We start from the raw sequence: 25231 nt of genomic DNA, 5'->3' as shown, positions 1-25231 counted from the left end.
TATGTTAAGAGTATGTTCAGTTTTGTAAGGAATCACCCAACTGGCTGTACAATTTTGTATTCCCACTAGCAATAATGAGAGTTTCAATTGCTCCATAATCCTTATCAGCATTTGGTGTTGTTGGGTGTTATGGATTTTGGCCATTCTGATAGGTTTGTAGTGGTATCTCGTTGTTTTACATTTCCCTGATGATATGTGATGTGGGACATCTTTTCATATTCTTATTTTCCATTTGTATATCTTCTTTGGTGAAGTGTCTGTTAAGGTCTTTGGCCCATATTTTATTAGGGTGGTTAGTTTTCATATTGTTGAGTTTCAAGTGTTCTTTTATGTTTTAGATAACAGTCCTTTATCAGGTAAGTCTTTTGCAAATGTTTTCTCCTGTTCTGTGACTTTTCTTCTCCTTCACTTGACCTTATCTTTCATAGAACAGAAGTCCAGCTTATCAGTTATTTCTTTCATGGATTATAGTTTTGGTGATGTATCTGAAGAGTCATTGCCATATTCAGGCCATCTAGGTTTTTTTCTGTTACCTTCTGAGAGTTTTATAGTTTTTGCATTTTATATTTAGGCCTGTGATGAATTTTGAGTTAATTTTTGTAAAGAGGTCTAGGTGTACTTTTTGGGCATTTATCCTGCTTTGTGTTATTTTAGTTTCCTGCATCCATGGTTCAGTTTCTGGCATTTATTTGGGGAAATTCTCAGTCATCATTGTTTCAAATATTTCTTCTCTTGTCTCCTTGTCTTCTCATTACACATATGTTATACCATTTGTAGTTGTTTCACAGTTGATGAATATTCTGGTTGTTATCCAGTCTTTTTTCCTCTTTGGTTTTCAGTTTCAGAGGTTACTATTGAGATATTCTCAAGCTCAAAGATTGTTTCCTCAGCCATCTCTAGTCTAATAAGTCTAGCAAAGGCATTCTTCATTTCTTTTACAGTGTTCTGGATATCTAGCGTTAATTTGATTCTTTTCTAAAATTTGCACCTCTGCTTACATTGCCCATTTGTTCTCGCATGCCATCTACATCATCCATTAGAGTCCTTCACATATTAATCATACTAGGTCTGACATTTAAGTTCGCAAATTTGTTGCAATGATGTTGCTAACCTTTTTTGATATCAGAGGGATTATTCATCATGAATTTGTACTAACTGGACAAACAGTTTACTAAGTTTACTATTTGGAAGTGCTGAAAAGGCTGCATGAAAAAGTTAGATGACCTGAACTTTTCACCAACAATTCATGGCTCCTGTATCACGACAATGCACCAGCTCACACGGCACTGTCTGTGAGGGAGTTTTTAACCAGTAAACAAATAACTGTATTGGAACACCCTCCCTACTCACCTGATCTGGGCCCCAGTGACTTCTTTCTTTACCCTAAGATAAAGGAAATACTGAAAGGAAGACATTTTGATGACATTCAGGACATCAAGGGTAATACAACAACAGCCCAGATGTCCATTCCAGAAACAGTTCCAAAATGGCTTTGAAGAGTGGACTAGGCACTGGCATCGGTGCATAGCTTCCCTAGGATGAGTTCATGAACTTAATTGTCAGATCTCATAGTTTTTAACTCCTGGCCTGATAATTTCAACATCTTTGCCATATCTGAGAGTGGTTCTGATGCTTGCTCTGTCTACAAAGTGTGGGGTTTTGTTTTGGGTTTTTTTGCCTTTTAGTATGTCTTGTAATTTATCTTGATAGCAGGACATGATGTACTAGGTTAATGAAATATTATAAATGGGAGTTTAGTAATGTGATGGTAAGGTATATGTGAGTGGGTGGAGAAGCACTCTATACTCTGATTATGTCTCAGTCTTTTAGTGAACCGGTGCCTCTGGACTATGAACTTTACAATTGCTTCTCAGTCCTAGCCATCTCCCCCTCCTTTAGGTGGGACAAGATAAGTGGAATTGGCTGGTGTTGGGTATTTCTCTTCCCCCAGGTCAGTTAAGCTCTGATAAAACCTGGGCAGGTTAGGCTCTGTTTAAATAGTTTTTCCTGGCCAGCCTAGTGGCTCAGTGGGTTAAGAGCGCGAGCTCTGAGCAACAGGGTCACTGGTTCAATTCCCACATGGGCCAGTGAGCTGCGCCCAAGCTGAGCTGCTGCTGAGCTGCCAACAGGTGGCAGGATGGCTCAGCTGGTGAGAGCACATGTTCCTAACAACAAAGTTGCCGGTTCGACTCCTGCATGGTATAGTGGGCTATGCCCACCCGCAACTAAGATTGAACATGACACCTTGAGTCAAGCGGCTGGCCGCAAGCTGCTGACAGGCAGCCGGATGGAGACTAGACTTGGAGCTGAGCTAGCTGTGCCCTCCACAACTAAGATTGAAGGACAACTTGGCTGTTCCCCTTCCCCAATTCCCCAATAAAATCTTTAAAATAAATTAAAAAATAAATAAAGATAGATAGATAGATAGATAGATAGATAGATAGATAGATAGATAGATAGATAGTTTTTCCTGAGGGCAGGCCTTGTTAAGAACAGAATGCTCTGGTGGGTTTCACAATGGTTCCCTGCCACAAGCACAAGGGTTCACTGTAAGAACTGGTAGAGCTCCTGGAGGTAAATAAATCTCCCAGTATTGTGGGGGCCCCTGTGACTAGGTCGTCTTGTAGTTGTATCTCTTACTTGTATACTCTGAGCCTACAGCAATTTGTCAGTTACCGTTCTGTCTTCCATTTCCTGACACTGGTTTTGAGCAGATTTATGCTGTTAACCTAAAAATAAAAAGGCCAAAGTGTGAGGCAACAAGTGTTTATTTGAGATCCAAAAGAATAGCTATTTGAGAAGCACTGATTCACGCAGAAACCCAAATAGGGTTTCAATTAGGAGGTGAAGGCAAGGGGTATTTATGAGAAAGGCAAGGGGAATAATTAATTGAACAGAAGGAATTTCTAGGGGTGTTAATAAGCTAGGGAAGGAATTTCTATAGGTGCAGATAAACTGGCATAGGGATGCTCATCCTAACGAATGTCTTTAAATTAATCAGTTCAGTAGTCATAACAAACAGTGGTTTGGAATACAGTGCTGCTTTAAGCCCAGTCAGAAAGTTATGTTGCCCAGTTTTAACATTCCAAAGGCTTGAGGAGTAAGACATGCAAGACAGTTTCTCTGTGATGGCAGCCCTAACTCCATTCTGAAGCGTCTCCATTTATATTATTTTTCACAGTGCTGATGAGTTTCTCCTTCAGTAAGTTGTGATTCTCTGTATTTGCTTTCCATTGGTCTCCAATTTGGGGGGGCAGCAGTTTGCTGTATGGACTCAGTTCTCTAAGAAAAATTTTTGATTTTTCAGTTTGTTTACTTGTTAGGACGGAGTGTCCACTTCAAGCTTCGTATGTGCTAGGCCAGAAACCAGATGCCCATGCCTTTTCTCTTCACCTTTCTGATCCTTCTCTCTCTCAACTTGTTAGCTACACTTTAACATATTTAATATTGATAACATTTAGATCTTGTTCTACAGCATAATTCCTAGTTATTTAATATGTTTAGATTTATTATTTAATTTGTTTTAGACAGATTGAATCTAAAAGTTGAAAATTAAAAAATACTTAAATTATGACGATTTAAATATTTTTACTGCAGATTCAGGTATTGTACTATGATTACATTCTTATAACAGCTGCCCCCCTCCCCCACCCAAATTTCTCAACTGCCTTTCTTTTTTTTTTTTTTTTGGTACTGTTTGCCTTCATATATCCATGCCTTCCCCTTTATTTTTTCTGAAATCTTCTGCTTTGTCACTCAAATCTGACCTAGTTACTCTGTAGGTCAGTTGCATCGCTGTGTCAGCATAAGAACATCCAAACCTATAGAAGAATTTTATAAGTTTGTTAGAGTTTATTTGAGCCAAACTGAGGGCATTCCTAGAAGCAAGCTCTCAATAGATTGAGAAAATGCTCTGGAGAATGGCAGTTTTGCAATTATTTTATATATTTTGAATCGAAGGAGAAAATATAAGGAAGATTACAGGAAGTCCACTGGTGGTAGATTAAGGAAGTGGGAGAAAGCCAAGTGGTGGGTGGTGTGGATCTCTGGGATTGGACAAAAAGCAAAATGGAAAGATACATACTTGTTTTATTTTACGTTGGTGGGTACAGGATATTTAACATTTACAGTAAATAGAGATGGTATTCGGGCACCAAGGTACCAATGAAGATTCCAGTGCATGTGTTCTCGTGAGGATGGTTACACCTCCAAGGGGTCTGGAAAAGGAGATTACTGTGATATTTCAAAGGTGTGTTAACCTAGATGCACAAGAACAATGGACAGGGCTGGCTTAAGGCAAAGATAAGCCTTTTACTAAGGACATGACTACCCACCATGAGCTGCCCAGTTGGAATTTATGATCAGATCATCTTATGTGGTTACTTTCTGTCACTGAGCTTGTCAGGCCTGCCAAGTAGCCCCCTGAGCTTGTCAGATTTACTACATAGCCCCCTTTTTGTTCACAGCTGTCATCCTGCAACTTTATTTCCCCACTTTCTTGGTGTGTATCTACTTTTTCCTAGATGCCCTGTCTCCAAATTTTGCTGAATAACACCTTTGAATATTTTCCCAAGAAAGAGTTCAAAGGATATACACTTTTTTTTATTTTTGTATTTATGAAAGTGTCTGTTCTTTTCATTATCTTGACGCTAGTTCAGATACAGAATTCTAGGTTGAAAATAATTTTCCCTTAGAACCTTTAGGATGTTGCTTCATTATTTTCTGATATTCAGTGTTACTGATGAGAAGTGTGATTCCAGTTCAGTGAATATTTCTTTTTAAGTGTTAAATGCCTCTCACCTTGGTCCTCCTCCCATAAGCCTGTTCTCGGTGCTCTTAGGATCTTTGTTTTGTCCTTGCTGTTCTGAAGTTCCACAGAAGTGTGCTTAGAATTTAGCCCATTGTGTTGAACACTCATTATACTCTTTCAATCTGAAAAACTTGTGTCCTTTAGCTTTGGGGAATTATTTTGTTCTTTAATTATTGTTCTCCTATTTTCTCTTCATTCTTTGTAGACCATTCTAATTGCTCATTGTTTCTTTTCTCATATTTTTCAATTCACCCTTCCCCTTCCTACTTCTGGAGAAAATTTTCTTTATTTTATCTTCTAGTATTTCTGCTGAGCTTTGTATATTTTCATAAATCTTGTTCTCTGATTGTCCCTTTTTCATAGTCTCCTGTTCTTGTTTTATGGATGCAATATTGCCTTAAATCTGTTGGAGGATACTTACTAGAGTATTTTTAAGTGTATTTAAGAGTATATTTACATTCCTGAATTATGTCTTTTCCTCAGAGTTTTTTTCTTGGTGATTGTAAAATCAGCAGTTCTCTTTCATTTTGTAGGCTTTGCTGGCTTTGCTCAGTTGCTTGTTCATCTTTGGTAACCCGTTTGTATTTAATGAGGCAATAGAAGAACTGAGTTCTGTGTGTTTGGGCATAGCTCCTTAAAAGGCTGCCTCACTTTAGGGGTGAGTTGGATGCTGACTCTCAAACTGGGTGACTAAATGCTAGAAACAAGTTTTCTCTCTGGGGCAACAACCATCATAGCACTTCCATAAATTTCATTTTTTAGAGCTATAACTTCCAGGTTTGTGATTGATTGTTTTTGCTCAGAGGGTAAAGACAGGTCACTAGTGTTCTGTGAGCAGCTGTAGAGATAGGGACCTTTATCTATCTCTATCCCAGTCTTACCTGTAGCCATACCTAACTTTTCTGGGTGAGTCCCTGGATTTTGCAGAGCATATTGGGTTTTTTTCCATGAGTGTTCTGGGCACTAATTCCTTCCACTTACTGTGTTAGGTATGACTCCATCTGCTTAGGTACTAAAATGAACTACAACCTAGTTTATCTTTACTTCTTAGATGTTGGCGGTTTTTTAGTAAATGTTACGGAACAATGCACTCAGAAAAGAAATCAGTACTGACTTATTTAGGGCTGATAATTCCTTTATTGTGAAGCCAATAAAGTTAATGGAAACTTGGACCTTTCCCTCATTCAGACCTGGCAGCCAGAATTCTGTGCTGATCATCGAGATGTTACAGTCATTCAGAATTTGTAGTACTTGATTATGTTCCATTTTAAAGCATATTCTATTTCCAGAAATTTGTTCTACAGTTGTGCAAGTATACAGGAATGTTTATGGCTATATAAAAAAATGAAAGAGACATGCATACTGATATAAAAAGACCTTTGAGAAACGTGAAAAAAATCATATACAGTATATTTGTAAAAAGTATGTATTACGTATCTGTGCTCATGTGTTTGTATACATATAGAAAAAATTGGAAGAACATATGAAAGGAATTTTTCTTTCTGTTGGGAATTGTAGGAACTTTTAATTCTGTATCCTTAAGTACATTTTATTTATTTTACCACGAGCATGTAAATTTGATAATGTTAAGAAAATAAAGCGTAATAGTTTTCAGTAACTATCAGCAGTATATCAGCCACCACTGGCTGGCCCTGGGTATCGTAGGTGAGTTAGAATCTAATGGAAGGGGTCTGGGAATCTGTATCCTAACAAGGGCTTTAAGTGGTTCTCACTGCTAGAGAAAGAGTGAGTGTGTGCACAAATAAGCATAATTTAGATTAAGGGGCCATTACCATAGAGAGGCAATTAAAAGAAAGAGACTACTTTGAATAATGCTAAATAATAATAAATTTCAAAATTTGGAGGTGATAAATGATTTTCTAGGAAATTATCAAATATTTTGGACATAGAAAACCTAGCTAAATAACCTGGAATAAACATGGAGACACGTGTCAGAGATACCGTCCACCCTGTGTAATAGGTGAATTCCAAATCTTTACGGAACATATAATTCCTAATCTATTTAAAGTATTTCAAACCAGAGAGAAAAAAAATAAAGCTTGCTAGTTGTGTTTACAAAGCCAGTGTAACACCAATTCCAAACTTTTCAGATATAGTTTTTTAATTTTTAATTTTAAAGCTTAATCATTTTGTTATCGAAATAAAGGGGCTTCGTTTTGCCTGTGCACATCAAAGATAAATGAGACATGAACAGGAGTTTGCAGCAAAGATAGTAAAGGTTTATTTAAGGAAATGTCACCAAGCCTGGAGGCACAGGTGATTTACCTCTCAAACACCTGACTGCCAGTGGCCTCTAGGTGACAGGTTACATAGGAGAAAGATCATTAGTCACAGTAGCTTAGGGAGTTGGGGTCGTGGGCTCTGCTGATTGGTCGGAGCTAGGGTAGGAGGCAGCTGACCCTTGCATCAAGTCCTGATGGCACCTGTAGTGTCATTCTGTCTGGTTTCAAGGGAATGCTGCAGGGTCCTTCCACCTTCATGGGCCTGGAGCTGAAACACAACTGAGGTCAAGATGTTTAGTTTGACTGAGACTGTTTTTGTGGTCAGCATACCTGAGGCTTTGTCCCTAAGACTGATGCTGACCTAATAAGGGCTTGGTAATTAAGGGAGTGGTAGTGCAGTATGTGCAAAGCTGGTAGGGTAAGGAAGGAAAAGAAGCAAGTGAGTCATGGTGCTGTTAGACTCGACCAGGCCAGTCTGAATCAAGGACAAAGAAAAGAAAAAGTCATTTTAAAGAAGTGAAGTTTTTGCACGGTTACAATTTTAAGGTTGTGGTTAAAATTTTATAATATTATTTTTTTTAAGTACTATACGATGACTAAGTGGAATTCATTCCAGGATCAAAGGATGGGTCAATGTTAGGATTCTATTAATAGAATTATTAATATTAATAGGCCAAAGAGAAATTATGATCTTTTAGTTTTCTGCCCCAAAATGTACACAATAAAATCAACCTCTATTTGTGATTTTTGAAAATATAAACCTCAAAACAAAACTCTTACATGAGTGGAACTAGCTGAATAGTTTCTTAACATAGAAGAGGTGTTGCAGAGTGTTAGCCAGTGTCATGCTTAATAATAAAATGATAGAAGTCATCTTGTTAAAAGTTAGGAACAAGACTATAAATAAATTGTCATCCCCATTAAAGTCAATTTATTTTGATAAGTAATTCTAAAGATTATTTGGAAGAATATGAGAATAGCCCAGAAAATTCTAAACGAGAAAAAAAATTGAGGGCTAAGATAACCCTATCAATCTTCAATTCTTATAAAGGTAAAGTAATTAAAAAACAGGCCCAGGATTAGCTGTACAGAACTGTGTAACTGGGAGCCAGAGATAATACATATAAGTGTGTGAGTGGTTTTTCAAGTTACTGGAGAAGAGATGAGAAACAAGCACTCTCATATCGACAGTGGGAGAATAAATTTCAATAACCTTTTTGAAAGGCAGTTGACAATAGCTAATACATTGTTAAATATATGCATACTTTGGTCCAGCAGTTTTGATTTTAGGAGTTTGTTCCAAATATTTCTTTTTCTTTTTTTTTTGGTCAGATTTATTTATGTATTAGCAATTGAAGCATTAAAAGATGACAGTTCTCAATCTTTAATAATAATATATTCATTATACTTGAGATCATTTAGCTTTTTCATGGAGGAAAAAAAACCTAAACATATAAACCTTTATACTATCCACCTTCTATTCTGCAGCACAACTTTAATAAACAAGTTTTACTGATAATTGGACAATTTATATGATGTGGGCAGAGAAATATCAAGAGTGATTATAAAGTGGCCAGTCTTGTGAATCAAGAACTATATGATATTTGATCTATTGCTCAGTCTATTTCAATATCTGATTGGTATTATCCTCTAGGTCTCCCAGTTTATTGCTGGCAGCTGATGCACTATTTCTTCCTTGTAGGATGCTAACACTTCTTCATAAATAACTTGAAATTTTCCACACTGAATATTATTTTTTAGTTTCTTCTCATTATAACCCCTTGTTTCAAGTCTTTTGTACAATACACTGTTACCTGTTTTCAGCACAAAATCTATGTGAAACCAGCGTTCAGGGAAGAAATCACAACCATGGTAATTATCAATGACTCTACCTTCACTCGTTTGGTTTTCTGACTCACCCACTACTCTGTCTTCATCCAAAACGGGACAGTCACACTATTCATCATAGCCATCATATAACTGCCCTTCTCGAGCTAAATCACCCCATTAGTGTATTTCAGTCCTGGTCTTGAAAGCTCTTTACCTAGTGTGGTTTTTCGAACCCCTGGCGTACGGTGAGCAGGATGGTCCAAACCAACATCAGTCCTCACTGCAGCGGCTCTGGGAACCTCTCCGAATATTTGGTAGAGACAAATTTTGTCAAATTTACAAGATAGTGGTGATAAATCAGACTTATTGATAGTTTCATCAGAAATTATTTTTGTAAATTGTATCTCGCAGCTCCTTTCCACCTCTCTTCAGCTTTCAAGAGCTTGTAGCCACTCCAGTTGGAGAGATAATCAGTGACAGTGTCTAGTGGCCGTTCTTTCATTGACTGACTATGAGACTTAGGGCAAAGCAAAGTTACCCATCTAAACTTCCTTTCAGAGTCATGCATCTTAACCTGTTTTGTACCTGTCTTTCCACTTAAATTTCTCCTATTTATTCCTAACCAAACTAGATTTTTTTTTGCACTACCACATCTCTATAAGTACTCAAGCAACAAAAACTTACTAATTGCAAAATATAGAGTGTATTTTTCTCCCTTTTTTATTTATTTTTTATTTTTTTAAAGATTTCATTGGGGAATTGGGGGAGGGGAACAGCATTGGAGAATCCGGGAAGGGGAACAGACAAGTTGCTGTCCTTTTGTTCTTCAGTCTAGTTGTGGAGGACGTCGCTTCACTGGCTCAAGTTGGTATTATGATCATTGCGCTCTTCCCAGCTGAGGCAGTCACTCGCCGGCAACTGCCGCTCACGCTGGCTGTCAGCCACTCACGGTAGCTTACGGCAGCCCACTGCAGCCTACACCGTTGGCGGGGACTCACAGCAACCCATCTCCAGGTTGAGCTGTTGTTCACCATCTTAGCTGTAGAGGGTGCAGCGTCACTGGCCCTCATGTGGGATCTGAACTGGGGCCCTGCTGCTCAGAGCGGGCGCCCCCAAGCCAACTCTTAACCAGCATGCCACTCAGCCAGCCCTTTTCTCCCTTTTTTATTTAGCCTCACTATTTTTCACTTTTGGAAATTTTCAATTTTTTTTATTATAGTTCATATTTATGGTAGTAAATACAGACTATTGTAAAGAAAACAGAAGTATCCCTTAATCTCAGCACTCAGACATAAACACTGTCATATTCATCGCCATTTATATGTACATATCTTAATAAAATTGGGATTATACTTCTTTATACACTGCTTTGTATCCTTTTTTTGTTTTCATTATTTTAGTACTGTAAGCAGTAAGTTTTAAAGGCTGTATAGGTTTCTCATATATGGTTATTCCATAACTAATTTTATCTATTTTGTTCTTGTAGTAAATTTAGTTTTCTTCTCCTGCCTCTTTCACAGGCTCATTCTTACACCCGCCCTTTAGGTTTTGGTGTTCTCAAGTTTCTTTCCACTGCTCTGGGCTTGCAGGCACTCTCACTCCCCCAGCTGCAGTCGTCACCTATTGTCTGCTCCCCTGATATGGAGCCCGTGGCCTCAGCACGCTCCCTGCTGAACACCACCGCTGCATTTCTACCTGTTCTGGGTATCTCCCCCTTAGTGTCCCACAGACACCTGAAACAGATGTAACGGGTAAAGAAACAGACTATGCGTGCCATTTTTTCAGGTCCCCCCTTTAGCTAGCATATATATATATATATATATATATGCACCTGGCATATTTTAGGTGCTTTGTTTTATAAACAAAAACATCTAAGATGTGTAATGATTCCTTAAGGGACGTCAAGTGGGCAGAAAAAGGTAATGGATAAGGAGAGCAAGCCTAACAAAATGCCTGCATAGCCTTCCTTTCTTAACTCTCTGCCCTCCTTTTGGTCATAATTCCTTTGCAAACCTGCCTCTTTATCCTCCTTGACCTTTTAAATTGACACAAAAGTGATACCCCTTCATGGCAGAAACAGGAACTTCTTCCAGTGCTGATCAATCACAGCAAAAATGACTGTCTTCTTGTGCATGTAAACAAATTGTTATTGCTGTGGTTATTGCAATACATTGCTTAACCATTGATGGGTGCTTTTTTGCACTTCTAGTAAATACTTAATTTACTTCTGACTTAGTAGCACAACATCTGAGGTACCTTAATCTTCCTTTTAGGATTTTGGGGAAAAGAAAACTAAATACACTTTGTTTCTACAAGAATTTATTTTTTGAATAGAGACCAGAATACTTAGTGCTTATTTTAAGATTGTAATGTCTGTATAGTAGACATCTACTCCAGCTTTTGGAATTATAATCTTGTAACCTAAAATTCTCTTTTCTAGTCTACTACTTAATTGCTATAACCAGTCTAGAAATATTAGTTGAATGACTAGAATGATCATATAGATCTTTGAAAGCCTTAATGCTTTAAAAAAAACCAAAGCAGGGCCGGCCGAGTGGCGCGATGGTTAAGAACTGGCTTGGGACGCCGGTTCAGATCCCACATATGAAGGCCAGTGACACTGCCCTCCACAACTAAGATGCTGAACAACAGCTCAACCTGGAGCTGGGCTGCCATGAGTCGCCGGCAATGGCGTAGGCTGCAGCCCCTGTGGCAGTGGGTTGCCATGGGCTATCGTATGTAGCCAGCAGCCAGCGTGAGCGGCCAGCAGCCGCCGTGAGCGGCCGTCCAGAAGCTGGTGACTGATGTGCCTCACCCGGGAAAAGCGCAATGATGGTGCCAACATGGGCCAGTGAAGCAACGTCCTCCACAACTAGACTGAAGAACAACAACAAAAAAATGACAGCAACTTGTCTGTTCCCCTTCCTCCAATTCCCCAGCACTGTTCCCATCCCCCCAATTCCCCAATAAAAATCTTAAAAAAAAAAAAAACCAAAGCAAGCAAAAATTGTTGTTTTTAAGGAAAGAGCATAAACACATTAAAAAACAAGAGGAAAAAGTCCTCTGTTAATCTCACTTAACAAAATTGCTGATAGAATTTATATATACATATGTAAATATATATATACATATATAAATTTCTATATACATATATAGAAATATATATATATAATTTAGATTAGATAATTTATATATAACATATAATTTAGATAGAATTTGTATCTATATAAATATATAGATATATACAGTATATGGTTGTTTTCAAATTTGTGTTTAGGTGGTTAAAATAATGTGTCCTGATTTTTTCCACTAATAATGTCATTTTATGACTATTACTTTAAATGGCTGCATAATAATCCGTTAGTTACATGACCCTGTTGTATGCACAGTGTTTTTCAAGAAGAGTGGTCATTGTTTCTAAAAAACATGACTCTTAAGAAAAACTAGTGATTCTAATAACATTGCTTATCACAAGGATTTTTAAAAGCAGGGGAACAAAAGGCTTCTTATTGTAAGGTCAGTCAGTGCCTTTTCATTTTCAAACATATAAACCTGAAATTTGAGGAAGTTGGTTGTGAGTTGAGAGTAATATATCATATGTCAACTATGTATTTTAGAGAAGTTATCAACAGAAGTTAGATGCTTATTTAGAGAATTTTTAACATAAATCTTAATTTTACATTGTGTTCTTTTACAGATTATGGAGCTTTGTGGTGCAACAAGACTTGGTTATTTTGGAAGGAGTCAGTTCTATATTGCTTTGAAACTTGTAGCTGTTGCCCAGTCTGGTTTCCCTTTAAGAGTAGAAAGTATTAATACAGGTAAATATGGGATACATTAGTAACTGAAATGAAAACAGACTTGTAATCACAAGTGAAGTAAAGCGAGTAGAACTCTTGAGTTTTTCTGATATTACAGTGCCATTTGTGATCTTGAGTAAAGTGTCATAACCGTATTCTCTCCATGCTTTTTTTATTTACGAATGTTAGAAAATATTTATATCTATCTTAAACGTTATGCAGATATGTACTTCATATATATTTGATGATATAAAAACTGTTAAAATGGTAACTTTTTTGGAATAAATTCACTAAGAATTGCTTCGAATTTAGGTGAATAATTTTATCAAGATAAATGATGAATTGTAGTGACCATCTTTATATATGCTTCCTTTATATTCTTTTCTACTAAGTATATAGCAACATTATACTTTATGTTTTGTTTGGGAAGGTTATAAAAGCACCATATAAAATTAGAAAGTATTAGTTAACCAAAGCTTTCTGGTTGATAGAGACAATATTAAAATATTGACTAAAACCTAGTTACAGACATGGGACTTCCTTATAAGTGTCACCTAGAATAATTAGTTTTCCTGTTATTTGGAGGCTTTTTGATGTTGAAGTAGATGGAAATTCTATAAGGAAAGGAAGGCACTTAAATGCAGAGTTCAATGGTTTTCATAAAGAAAAGGAGAAAGAGAAAACTTGAGGTTTTTTATAATGCTAGAATTTGTATACAGTAGTTCTAAGTACAAGCTCAGTTTATTCGTCAGCTGGAGGTTTTCATTGTGGACCTCTGGTTTGCCACGTATCACTCATCAAGAGTTGGAAGATTATATTCTTTTCAGATAGTATTGAATTCTTCCACACAAATACCGAATAAGCTTAACATTTTCCCTCCTCAGTGTGGAGATCCTAAAGAGAGATGCAGGTAATCATAGTGGAGAGAAGTGGACTTTCTTCTAAAAATGATTCTGCTGCTGTATCCTGGTCTAGATGGATGAGTTACTGCAAAGAAGCTCAGTCTTTTATTTTTCTTCTCTATTTAAAATTGAATGTAGAGTATCTGCCTGTAGGAGTGAAATAAACCAGACTAAAGTGGATAGATTGAACATCTTGTACCGGTCCTTGGTAGGTGAGCAGTAAGATATTTTTAGGAATTTCTGCCATGAAAGTGTCTACTTTAGTCTCAAACTTATTGACATATTCTGTGCTTTACTTAGAACTGTAACATCTTACTTTAGAGACTCTAAGCAGAAACGGCCTATGTTTTGGGGTCAGACTGACCTGGTTTTAGATCCTCCCTGTTACTAAACTAAGTATCTTGGTGCCTCAGTTTCCTTATCTGTAAAATAGGCACTTTGCAGGGTTGATATATGGTTGTGAGATGAGATAAATGTAAAGTGCAAGCATAGGACCCAGTCATGCAATGGATGTTTACTACAGCTATTGTCGTAACTCCTTAGAAAGACAATTCGATGATACTTCTTCCTAGGTTAGAGTCTCCCTTCATAATCTGAAGGAGATGATGGTCTAAATTTTGTAGTGATAGACATTTTGTGTCTGTTTATCAGTTTTTGCAAAAATTCTTTCTAGTATCCAGTTTATCTCTTATTTCAGTTATTAATGTGTGCATGCTTTTTTATTTGGAAGTAATAATTATTTTTGTGGTTAACAGTAAAGGACCTTCCTCTGCCAAGATTCGTTGCTTCAAAGAATGAACAGGAATCTCGTCCTGCAGCCTCATATTCTTCCGATTCTGAAAATCAAGGGTCTTATTCTGGTGTAATTCCCCCACCACCTGGCAGGGGGCAAGTGAAAAAAGGATCCACAAGCCATGACACTGTCCAGTCTCGTACATCTGCAGATCAACAGGTAGTTGCGTGCATGTCCGTATTTTCAGTTGACGTCCTGTGTAGATGCTTACACTGAAACATGTGCTGAGTGCCTTAATAATGAAAATGTTGCCTTAAAATTTAAATTTAAAAATAAAAATATTCCTCCTAGGAACCTGCATCTCCAGTAGTTTCACCACAGCAGTCCCCACCAACTTCTCCACACACATGGAGGAAGCACAACCGTCATCCCAGTGGAGGAAATAGTGAGAGGCCACTTACGGGACCAGGGCCGTTTTGGTCTCCCTTTGGTGAAGCACAATCAGGTATTTAGAAGTTCTTTAGAAGTAACATTTGTTTATTAAAGGTTGTGAATTGAAGGACCCTCAATAACACTCCTTTAAGAGTTGCCTCCAAGACAACTTTTAGTTGTAAATTAAATAGAAGCAAAAACAAACTATGAAAATTTTTAAGTAGGTATATCACTTTGAACAATAGTAATCGCATTTACTTATAGCTATGACGCTTAGACAAAAGTTTACAGATATAGATTGTCTGAAGGTAAAATGAATAAATGATTATTTCCCAGAATATTGGTTATATATTAGTTTAGTATTGACAAGGAAACTACAATAACAATTTAAGGTTTAAATGAGATATAATTTTAAACCAACAGAAAATATTCCATTGTGGAAATTAACATTTCTTCAAAGTTCAAGGCTGAAAGAAAACTTTTATACTATGTGTGTAGTGAATTGTTACAATAATGGTAACCTAATTATTTTCTTCAGAAGTGAGTCAGCACATTTACCCATTCTGCTTTTAGGTTCTTCTGCTGGTGATGCGGTGTGGTCAGGGCATTCTCCACCTCCACCTCAAGAAAACTGGGTCAGTTTTGCAGATACTCCACCAACCAGTACCCTTTTAACCATGCATCCTGCTTCTGTCCAGGTGTGACATTTTATTGGTATTGCATTTTTATTTGCTTCATCCAGAGTATTGCTGCAGACATTGTTTTCATATTTTGCTGTTGCGCATTTTATAAATGCAAGTTCACACTTTTATATATTTTTTTTTTAAACTCTGCCTTTTCTTCAAGTCTGTTATCATTGGAATGTTTCACTAAACGTTTTGGCTGATTTTCTTTCTAATTCCTTAGTGAGCTTTTGAAAGGCTTCAGCATCTAGTAATATATTTGCTTGGCTTTCTTAGCACATTTTCATAACTCTCTGTTGCTTACATATTGCTGTCATTCTACACATTTAAATAATCATTGTCAAAAAACATTCAATAACCTGGTTATAAATATGCAGTTTGCTGATGAGTTTGTGAAGGCTTCTTATATTTTAAATATCCACAAAAAGTAAGTTTTACTTTCAAAGAGAAGTAACCTAGCAATCTTGGTCCATATAATCATATAGATAGATACTGTACTGAGGAAAAAAATGTTTCATTACAGGACCAGACAACAGTACGAACTGTAGCATCAGCTACAACTGCCAATGAAATTCGTAGGCAATCCAGTAGTTATGATGATCCCTGGAAAATAACAGATGAACAAAGACAGTATTATGTAAATCAGTTTAAAACCATTCAGCCTGATCTAAACGGATTTATTCCAGGTGAGTTGTTAAAAACAAATTCTTCTTAATGGGACAGTTCCAAGTCTCAATTTCATAATCTCAAAAGACATGGTTTTATGGGTCAGAGATTATAAAATATAATGCTCAAATTGTTTCTCTAAAAAGAGTTTATAATCACTGGAGACCAAAAACATGTTATATACACATGTTAAGGTTACCTTTTTTTCAGTGAAAAAAAAAAGTCAAGACTCTTACCACATTTTATCCTTGGATCTGTATGTTCAGGATAACACTAAACAACACTGTTTTAATATTTCAGGATCTGCAGCTAAAGAGTTTTTTACAAAATCAAAGCTTCCTATTCTTGAACTTTCTCATATTTGGTAAGTATGGCATATTATTAGTTGGGTAATGTGGGTTGCTTCAAAGGAGTTTTCAGCAGGTAGATAGATTTTTAAACCTTAAAAAACAAACTAGTAGAGTAACCTTTTCAGGATGTTAAAAACTCAGTATTGTTTTACAGTAGTCAGCTTCAGAGAGGGAGACTGCACTCTCTAGAAAAGAATTAAGTGATACTGATAGAGTAATTCTTTAAAAAGTGCTGAAATTCTTTAAGGTGTCTAAGCTGTTTCTTTTGCTCATGCGTGGTTATGTTTATCCCATTTGGTTTTAAACAAGTTTAATAAGTCCTATAGGAGCCATGAGCTTAAAAACAGTGCTTCTCACCCATTTAAATACAGACTAAGCCTCATGACAGTTGTTATGTAGTTGGAATTAGCTATTAAAATTCAAATTACAATTACAAATTACTTTTTAAAAACAATTATCAGATAAACATAAACAATATAAATATAAACTTTATATCAACTGATTTCTCTATCCTAAATTTTGTTAATAGGGTGTTTAGTAGTATAGAGTGCTATAGTATAATGCATAAATCTGACAATGAAGAACTTGCAATATATACATGCTATTTATATTTTAAGTCAATAAATACAAAAATGATGCTTCTGCATCTAGGAAATGGATAGATGGCAGGGGCAAGACTGTTGTCTTTTTATATCAAGTCTTGTCATTCTATTGGCTGCTTTAAAGTACATACATGTTGACCTTTAATAACAATAAAAACAGATGTTAAAAATTTCAGCGACTTATTAAATAAACCTAACTAAATCCTGTTAATAAAAATATATGGGTTCAAGGCCATTTTTTTTGGTGATCTTATTTTGGGGGGCTCTTTTTCAGCATTTTATTATGAAAACTTGAAGCATGTAGAAAAGTTTAAAGAATTGTGCCTTGAACCACCCAAATGCCCACTGCCTAGATTCAAGTTAACAGCTTTGCCGTGTTTGCTTTATTGCACATCTTCCCAACTATGGAATTTTGAAAATTATTGATGGTTTGCACTTTTTCTGAGAAAGGATTTCTCTTCTTTTTGAGACATAAAGGGATCCAAAGCAAAAAAAAATATGGTTATATTCATAATAAGTTTGTCTTCTAGGGAACTCTCAGACTTTGATAAAGATGGAGCATTGACACTGGATGAGTTTTGTGCTGCTTTTCACCTGGTAGTTGCTAGGAAGAATGGTTATGACTTACCAGAAAAACTCCCTGAAAGTTTAATGCCCAAACTGATTGATTTGGAAGATTCAACAGGTAAGGGGCTTGAAGAGACCTGATTGCATGCCTTGATAAATAACACTTGGTTCTTAAAGCAAAGTCAAGATAGATGTTAAAACTTAGCTTAAGAGCATAGACATTTCAAGATAACGTAGATTTGCCATCAGAATAAGATGTACAGGCTGAACTTGGATTAATGGTTTGTCTTATTTAGTCAACTTTAAACAAAGATAAAGAATACTTGTATATGCCACTATTTTACTTTACACTGTGACTTGCTGAGATTTGAAGAGCATTTCATGGTATCTTCTTATTTTGACATCCTTTAATTGCATTTTATATTGTCTGATGTGGGTAAATAGCCTGTCTTCATTATCAGCATTTTTCCTTTTAATGCATTTTAATTTGTTGAAGGGAAATGCCTGGTTTATCATTAGACCTCTGCAGTCCATGAGCATTTTCTTTTAAAAAGCCAATTTCTTCAGACTCTAAAGAAATCGGAAATTTTATGTTTGGTGTAGATAATGCTAAATTGTTATCATGTTTACAAGAATGCTTCTGTAAGTACTTGTATTACCTGGTAGTTTTATTTTAAAGGAAACAAGAATATAAGGAGTAAAAAACAAGTATGTTTTTCTTAAATTCTGAATGAATGAAAAGAAATCTAATGTTAAATTAATGACCCTAATTAAAACTAAACTATTGTCTTTGGGTTTTCGATCTAAATTCTCTTTTGGATATTGTGATGGAAGGAATTTCATACTTTTAAAAGAGAAGTTAAAACAGAATTTGGCTCTCAAAACAGCATTCACTCATTAGACAATATCTGTTTAACCCAGAAATGCATATGATCTGACTTTATTGCCTAAATTACACAGGAATCATATGCATATTATTATCATTACATATTATTACAAAGATAACAGTTTTTTTGGAGCTAAGAATCTGAGTGTGCTTCTAGTTTTGCTAATTACTCCTGTGACCCTGGGCAAGTTCTAATCATTTACTCTATTTTTTTCTTCGTTTCTCCACCTGAAATGTGGATTCAATGCCATTCATGTTTCAGGACTTGAATTGTACATTGACCTTTTATCAACCGATAGGTTGATTTAAAAATTTAGCATTGGTTATATAGTTTTTTAGAAACATCCTATGAGAATCCTAGGATTTTCCTGACCATGTCAGGCATCAGTTAACCTCTAACTTGAGCTGAAAGCTAAATATTTTTGCTGGGTAGTTTTGCTTTCAAAGAACAGTACTTTGATTTACCTAATTGAGAAATAAGCGAAAAGAACTTTGTTTAGCTTATTTGCTAGTAGCCAAAAGGGAAGAAATTGTAGTAGCTACAGACTTGATATATCATTGATTTTAAAATTAGGCCTTGTATCTAGAGTTTTTCTATGCCTTTATCCTTTGAAAACTGATAGCATAGTAATACAAGAAAATAATTTAAGTCACGCTTATTCTGTTGTGTGTCATTTTCTAGAGATTTGTCTGATTCTGTTACCTGTTGCATTCAGATTGGTGAATCTGGCTTTTGCATGTAGTCTGGCTTTATTTTTTTTTCTTTTATTTAATTTAAATAAAATCTGGTTCTTTGTAAACTTGATCTACTGCCTGAATTTTAAGGCTGATGATTCAAGGAGAAGTTCTTTTCTGGGCATTTATCTCTTTACATTTGTTAAATCTGTTTAGCAAAAAGTCAACTCTGATTTTCTGTCTGCACGTATCTGTACATTAATTCTCTAACTATAATTTTAAAGATATCAGACTCAGATAGTTTTTTTTTTCCCATTTCAACATAATTATGTGGTTTTCTGATGAAATTTATTGCAAACATTTGACTACACGGTATTAGATTCAAATCTGCTTTGCCTACTTAGAAATAGTAAATTTGGAGTTTTGTTAATTTTGGGATGGGAGAACTTATTAATCTTTTTTCTCTCAGCTATCATGAAGCCTGAAATTCATATCACACAAAGTCCTTTGAATATAGAAATTATCATGTGACACTGTGGATCAATCAGTATCTTTAAAAATTCTTTTAAATAGCTGTGTTTTTAGAAGTTCACAGTTGAAGGGAAACATCCAGTTTCTTTTGGCTGACCTGAAAATTTGTAATAAATATCCCTCTGTGGATGGAGTCTTTCTGACTTACAGACTAAGGTAGGCTCTGTCGTCTCTGATCAGCCACAGCATCTCTTATGTACTGTTCATGGTGGTACCTATCACACTGAATCTTGTTTTTTTTCTGCTTTCCACCACTACACTCTGAAATGTGTCATGTTCATTGTCATATCCTCAGCTCTAGTACTTTGTCAGGCATGGACTAAGTTGTTCAGTAAATAATTACTGAGTGAATTAATGCTAAATGTGTGCCATATTCAAAGTAGGCTATTTTTCTTGACATATTTCTACTTTTGAAAATAGTCTTTTGTTATGTTTGTGATGTTGGGGCCTACTAAAGTATTAACTCCACAAATATTCTGTATTTACAAGTTAAATAGCTGTTATAGAAAAATAGATGGTTAATAGTGGTGATGGAGTTACAGTTGCATAGAGTAACAAGCTCAGCTTTCTATAGGCATGCAAACATGGGTAGGGTAGATATGTATTTTTTTCCAAAATCATTTGAACAGGTTTACGGGATTAAATAGCAGATAAAACAAAATAGCTAAGGATCATAGGTAGAAGTACTTATGTGGACCTGAATTAAAATACTTAATATTTAACATCAGCGCCCAATTTGGCAGCTAAAACAATTTAAAAGGGAAATTTGGTTTTTGTTGTCTTAGAAAAATTCATCTGTGTAAATAGCTTTTTGAAGCTGAATTCAAGATAGGGCATTCATCTTCTAAGAATGGTTACCTTCTGTAAAAACAAAAAAGATTAAGGTGACCTACTAGCCTACCACAAGACTGTATCTGAAAGGAAAGGAAAAAAAAAACATGTTGAGATGCTCTACATCTTAAACTCAGACTCAAAAGAACCTTCTTTGTAGCACAGTTGCAATTTTACATATGTTGTCTTTTAGGCAATTATTTGGAAATCATCTGTCTCTTAAACTTGACTAGAGGCTCCTGGGTGGGCAGCAACTGGATCAGTCTTGTTCATTAGATCTCAGCACCTGGCAGGGTGCAAATAGAGCACAGAAGTAGATATTTACATTTTTTCAAATGACTCAGTGGCTGAACCCCTTGTTTTTCAAACTGTTCTGTCTTCACACCACACTGCTCACATGAGAAACTTAGTAATATCTAGTTGAGATGCTCACAGAGGAAAAGGAATGTGCTCCCCATTCTGTCTCCTCCTCCTTAATCACTGCTTTATACAGTAAATTCGAGCAAGTTTTCATTGTTGTTGATATGGCGCATAACATAGATCCCTAAACTCCTAGAAGTACTACTGACATGAATGTTTTTAAAAACTAGAGATTTTTTTAGGAATACTTTACTAAAAATTTATAGTTGAGACTAGCTCACTGTTGAGTTTTCCTGTACTCATCCAGAAAATTTTAACATAAATGCTTACACAAGTAACACATGCAGATATGTTTTATACAAGTGCATTCATACCATGCATCTTTGATTATTTTTCTTATAATGTTGGACATCTTTGCACTTTGTCACACATAGAGTTGTTATTACATTCTTTATCATACAAGGTATTCCATAATGTGAACATACCTTAATTTAACAAGTCTCTTATTAATGGATCTTGAAATCGTTTCTTGATTTTACGTTTAAAACAGTGTCGTGGAGGACATGCTTCTACATTGATCTTTGTTTTGTACGAAGAACCCAGAATCTTTGTTTTTGAAAGTCCACTAAGTGCCCTTAGTTGCAGAAGAAAAATTATAAAAATATACACTAATGATTAACTTTCCAATAAAGGAATTGCTTCTCAAGCAACCCCTCTCCCCCCATACACACACGGAGACATACAATTTAACACTAGGATCATTTCTCTCCTGATAGTTGGGTATTATGGCTGACAAATCAGCACAATTGCAAATATTGGCAAAGATGCACCATTTAATGAAATTGGTCAAAATAATTAGAACTCCTCAAATTCCTGGCAAAGACATTGACAAACAGGGCTAGATAATACTTGAGAAAATCTTTAGAAGGTGACATATCTAGGGGCTTTAAAAGAAATATCAGTGGATTAGTAAGAGTCCTTGGGAATAATTAGTGATACCTTTAATTTTTTTTTTTCAGAAATGCCTTTTTTTTTCTTTATTATTGTTCTGTAAAAGTCAAAAATGAAGTGAAGGATGTCTGTCTTCCTCTGTTAGAAAGAAAACTCCATGGAAGTGGGAGCCTTTTTTTGCTCAGTACTGTTATCTTTATATTTATATATAGGCCGTTGGTAAATGTTCACTGACTGAATTCATACCTTTGTTAATTTTGTCACCAAATTGCACGCACAAAATTGAACATCTTTCATTCTTTGTTCTTTATACTCATTGTCACAATTTTCTGTGTAAATTTTGAAGACAAAGTCCCGTTTAAATTTCTTTTTCTCTTCATGAAATTTTAGTCCCTATTTTAAGTGGATTCACTTTAAATGGACTTTTTCCATTTTTAGCTATCCTTGGATAATGAGAACCTCATGTACATCTGTAGGTAGTGTTCTTTGACATATAATAACTGAGTCAAATAGTAAAGTAGTAGTTGCACTAAAGTGTTGCTCTGTACTACCACAAAACATTCAACCAGCACAGTTTAAGTAGTATTTTGGGTGAATGCTTTGTTTCATTTCAAACCTTGTTGGACACATTTTTACTTTTTACTTTTTTTTTTTTATCTTTTAATTTAAAACTGTTCTACATAGACCTTCTTAGGGTCTGCTTACTGAGTAAGTTTCCATTTTGTGGAGTGTTGGGAGAAGTGGAATTAATTTTGGAAATAGGATATAGTTTTTTGATGCATATAATATCAAAACAAAGCACATCTTAAATTAAGCCTTTAATTTTTTTCTGCATATGCATTGATTATCTTTTAAGTATAAATGAAAAAGTTACCATTTCTAGTTTTCCTTAAAATTTATTGAAACCTGTTTATTCATTTAAAATATTTTTTCTTGTAAGAGTAACTTTGGCATTTCAAATAAGTAAAAAATATATAGTTATTTCTACTTTGATGAAGCTATTAAATGAGATTGGAATCTTGAACGTTTATGATCGAAGAATTCTTCCGACATGCTTTGCTACTTGAAAACAAAATAAGTTTTAAACCATAAGACTTTAGGGAGTATACACATTTCTGTAAGATTAATAATTGCTAGTAGTCAGTTTTTGAAACAATTTTTAGTATACTGAGTATAATACTGAGAAAGAGAAGTTTAGAGTAGTAGGTTTTTAAAAAAGATTTTTATTAAAAATGTAGCTAACATGCAATATTATGTTAGTTTCAGGTATACACAATAGTTATTCAACATTCATATACCTAAAGAAGTGATCACCATGATAAGTCCACCAACCTTCTGACACTGTACGACACTATCACAATATTATTAACTATATTCCCTATGCTGTACATTACATCCCATGACTTACTTATTTTATACCTGGAGATTTGACCTCTTAATCCCCTTCACCTTCCCCCCACCCTTTTTAATGTTTCAATTACAGTTGACATTCAGTATTATTTTATATTAATTTCAGGTGTACAGCATAGTGGTTAGACATTTGTATAATTTAAGAAGTGATCTCCCTGACTAGTTTGGTACCCACCTGGCATTAATACATAGTTATTACCACATCATTGACTGTATTTCCTATGCTGTACTTTACATCCTGATGACTATTTTGTAACTACCAATTTGTACTTCTTAATCCCTTCACCTTTTTCACCCTGCCCCCCAACGCCCTCTCATCTATCACCCCAACAAATCAAGTACCCATCTGACGCTATCCATAGTTAACTACAATATTTTTTACTATATTGCTAATGCTATACCCTACATCCCCATAACTACTTTGTAACAACCAATTTGTAATACCTTCCTCTTTTTCCTCCTACACCCCCAAATCCTCCTCCCATTTGCAACTATCAAAATGTTTTCTGTATCTATGAATTTGTTTCTGTTTTGTTTCTTCATTTTGTTCTTAGATTCCACATATAAGCGAAATCACATTGCATCTGTCTTTCTCTGTCTGACACTCCACTCAGCGCAATACCCTCCAGGTCCATCCATGTTGCCTCAGATGCTAAGAGCCCATTCCCTTCCATGGCCGAGCAATATTTCAGTGTATGTATGAACCACCTCCTCTTTACCCATTCATCCATCGTCGGAAACCCAGGCTGCCTCCACATCTTGGCCGTTGTGAACAGTGCTGTAATAAACATATGGATGCACACGTCCCCTCAAAGTAGCATTTTGGGTTACTTCCAATAAATACCTAGAAGTGGGATTACTGGGTCCTTCTTTGTCTCTTGTTATTTTTTTTTTTATTATTGTTAGTTTCAGGTGTACAGAACAATGCAATAGTTACCATTTTCACCCTCACAAAGTAACAACCCCCCTCCCCTCATGTATTACCCTCCCACCCCTGATATCATGTTTATCTATTACAATTCCATTGAATCCGTTCCCACTCTCTACTCCAAGTCCCGAGACTATATGTATATATAATTATAGTTGACATACAATATTATTCAACATCAGCTTCAGAAATACAGTGTCTCTTGTTATTTTAATGTCTATTTTGTCTGGTATAAGTATTGCTACCCAAGCTTTAAAAAAATTTTTTGTTTCCATTTTCAAGAAATAAGTTTTTCCATCCCTTTACTTTAAGTCTGTGTGTGTCTTTCAATCTAAAGGAAATCTCTTGTAGGCAGCATAGTTAAGGGTTTCATTTTCTTATCCACTCAGCCCTCCTATGTCTTTTTTTTTTTTTTTTTAGCTGAGCCATCCTGTCATCTGTTGGTAGCTCAGCGGCAGCTCAGCTCAGGCCGGGACTCGAACCACTGTTGCTCAGAGCTCGCACTCTTGATCGAGCTCTTAATCAACTGAGCCACTAGGCCGGCCCCCCTTCTATGTCTTTTTGTTTTGTTTTGTTTTGTTTTAAGATTTTACTGGGGAATTGGGGGAGGGGAACAGCGCTGGGGAATCGGGGGAAGGGGAACAGACAAGTTGCTGTTTTCTTCTTCAGTCTAGTTGTGGAGGACGTTGCTTCACTGGCCCAAGCTGGCACCATGACTGCGCTCTTCCCGGGTAAGGCAGATCAGTTGCCGGCCTCCGGATGGCCGCTCATGGCGGCTGCTGGCTGCTCACACTGGCTGCCGGCTACACATATTGGCTTATGGCAGTCCCCTGCAGCAGGGACTGCAGCCTACACCGTCACCGGTGACCCACAGCAGCCCAGCTCCAGGTCGAGCTGTTGTTCAGCATCTGAGCTGTAGAGGGCAGTGTCACTGGCCCGCATATGTGGGATCCAAACCGGGGCCCTCTGGCATCCCAAGCCAGTTCTTAACCAACGCACCACTTGGCCGGCCCTCCTATGTCTTTTTTTTTTTTTTTTTTT

At 36.1% G+C, this 25231-nt stretch overlaps 1 protein-coding gene and 1 pseudogene across 6 annotated transcripts in view; one reads left to right on the top strand and one right to left on the bottom strand.

Moving 5' to 3' along the window:
• Positions 1–25231, top strand: part of REPS1 (RALBP1 associated Eps domain containing 1) — an 83308-nt gene that overhangs the window by 26364 nt on the left and 31713 nt on the right. For 5 of the 6 annotated variants that reach the window (XM_019648124.1, XM_019648122.1, XM_019648125.1 and 2 more), the window contains 7 exons: positions 12581–12704; positions 14341–14537; positions 14670–14823; positions 15324–15448; positions 15957–16119; positions 16400–16463; positions 17582–17736. In XM_019648124.1, the coding sequence (XP_019503669.1) occupies positions 12581–12704; positions 14341–14537; positions 14670–14823; positions 15324–15448; positions 15957–16119; positions 16400–16463; positions 17582–17736 (982 nt within the window). The remainder of the gene's footprint in view (positions 1–12580; positions 12705–14340; positions 14538–14669; positions 14824–15323; positions 15449–15956; positions 16120–16399; positions 16464–17581; positions 17737–25231) is intronic. The other variant, XM_019648123.1, reaches the window with a different exon arrangement.
• On the bottom strand, positions 8675–9154 carry LOC109385637 (adenylate kinase isoenzyme 6-like; annotated as a pseudogene).

This window comes from Hipposideros armiger, unplaced genomic scaffold (genome assembly GCF_001890085.2).
Source record: "Hipposideros armiger isolate ML-2016 unplaced genomic scaffold, ASM189008v1 scaffold_120, whole genome shotgun sequence".
Taxonomy (NCBI): domain Eukaryota; kingdom Metazoa; phylum Chordata; class Mammalia; order Chiroptera; family Hipposideridae; genus Hipposideros; species Hipposideros armiger.
The sequence above is the reverse complement of the archived record's forward strand: the minus strand, read 5'-3'. Positions and strand labels throughout refer to the sequence as shown.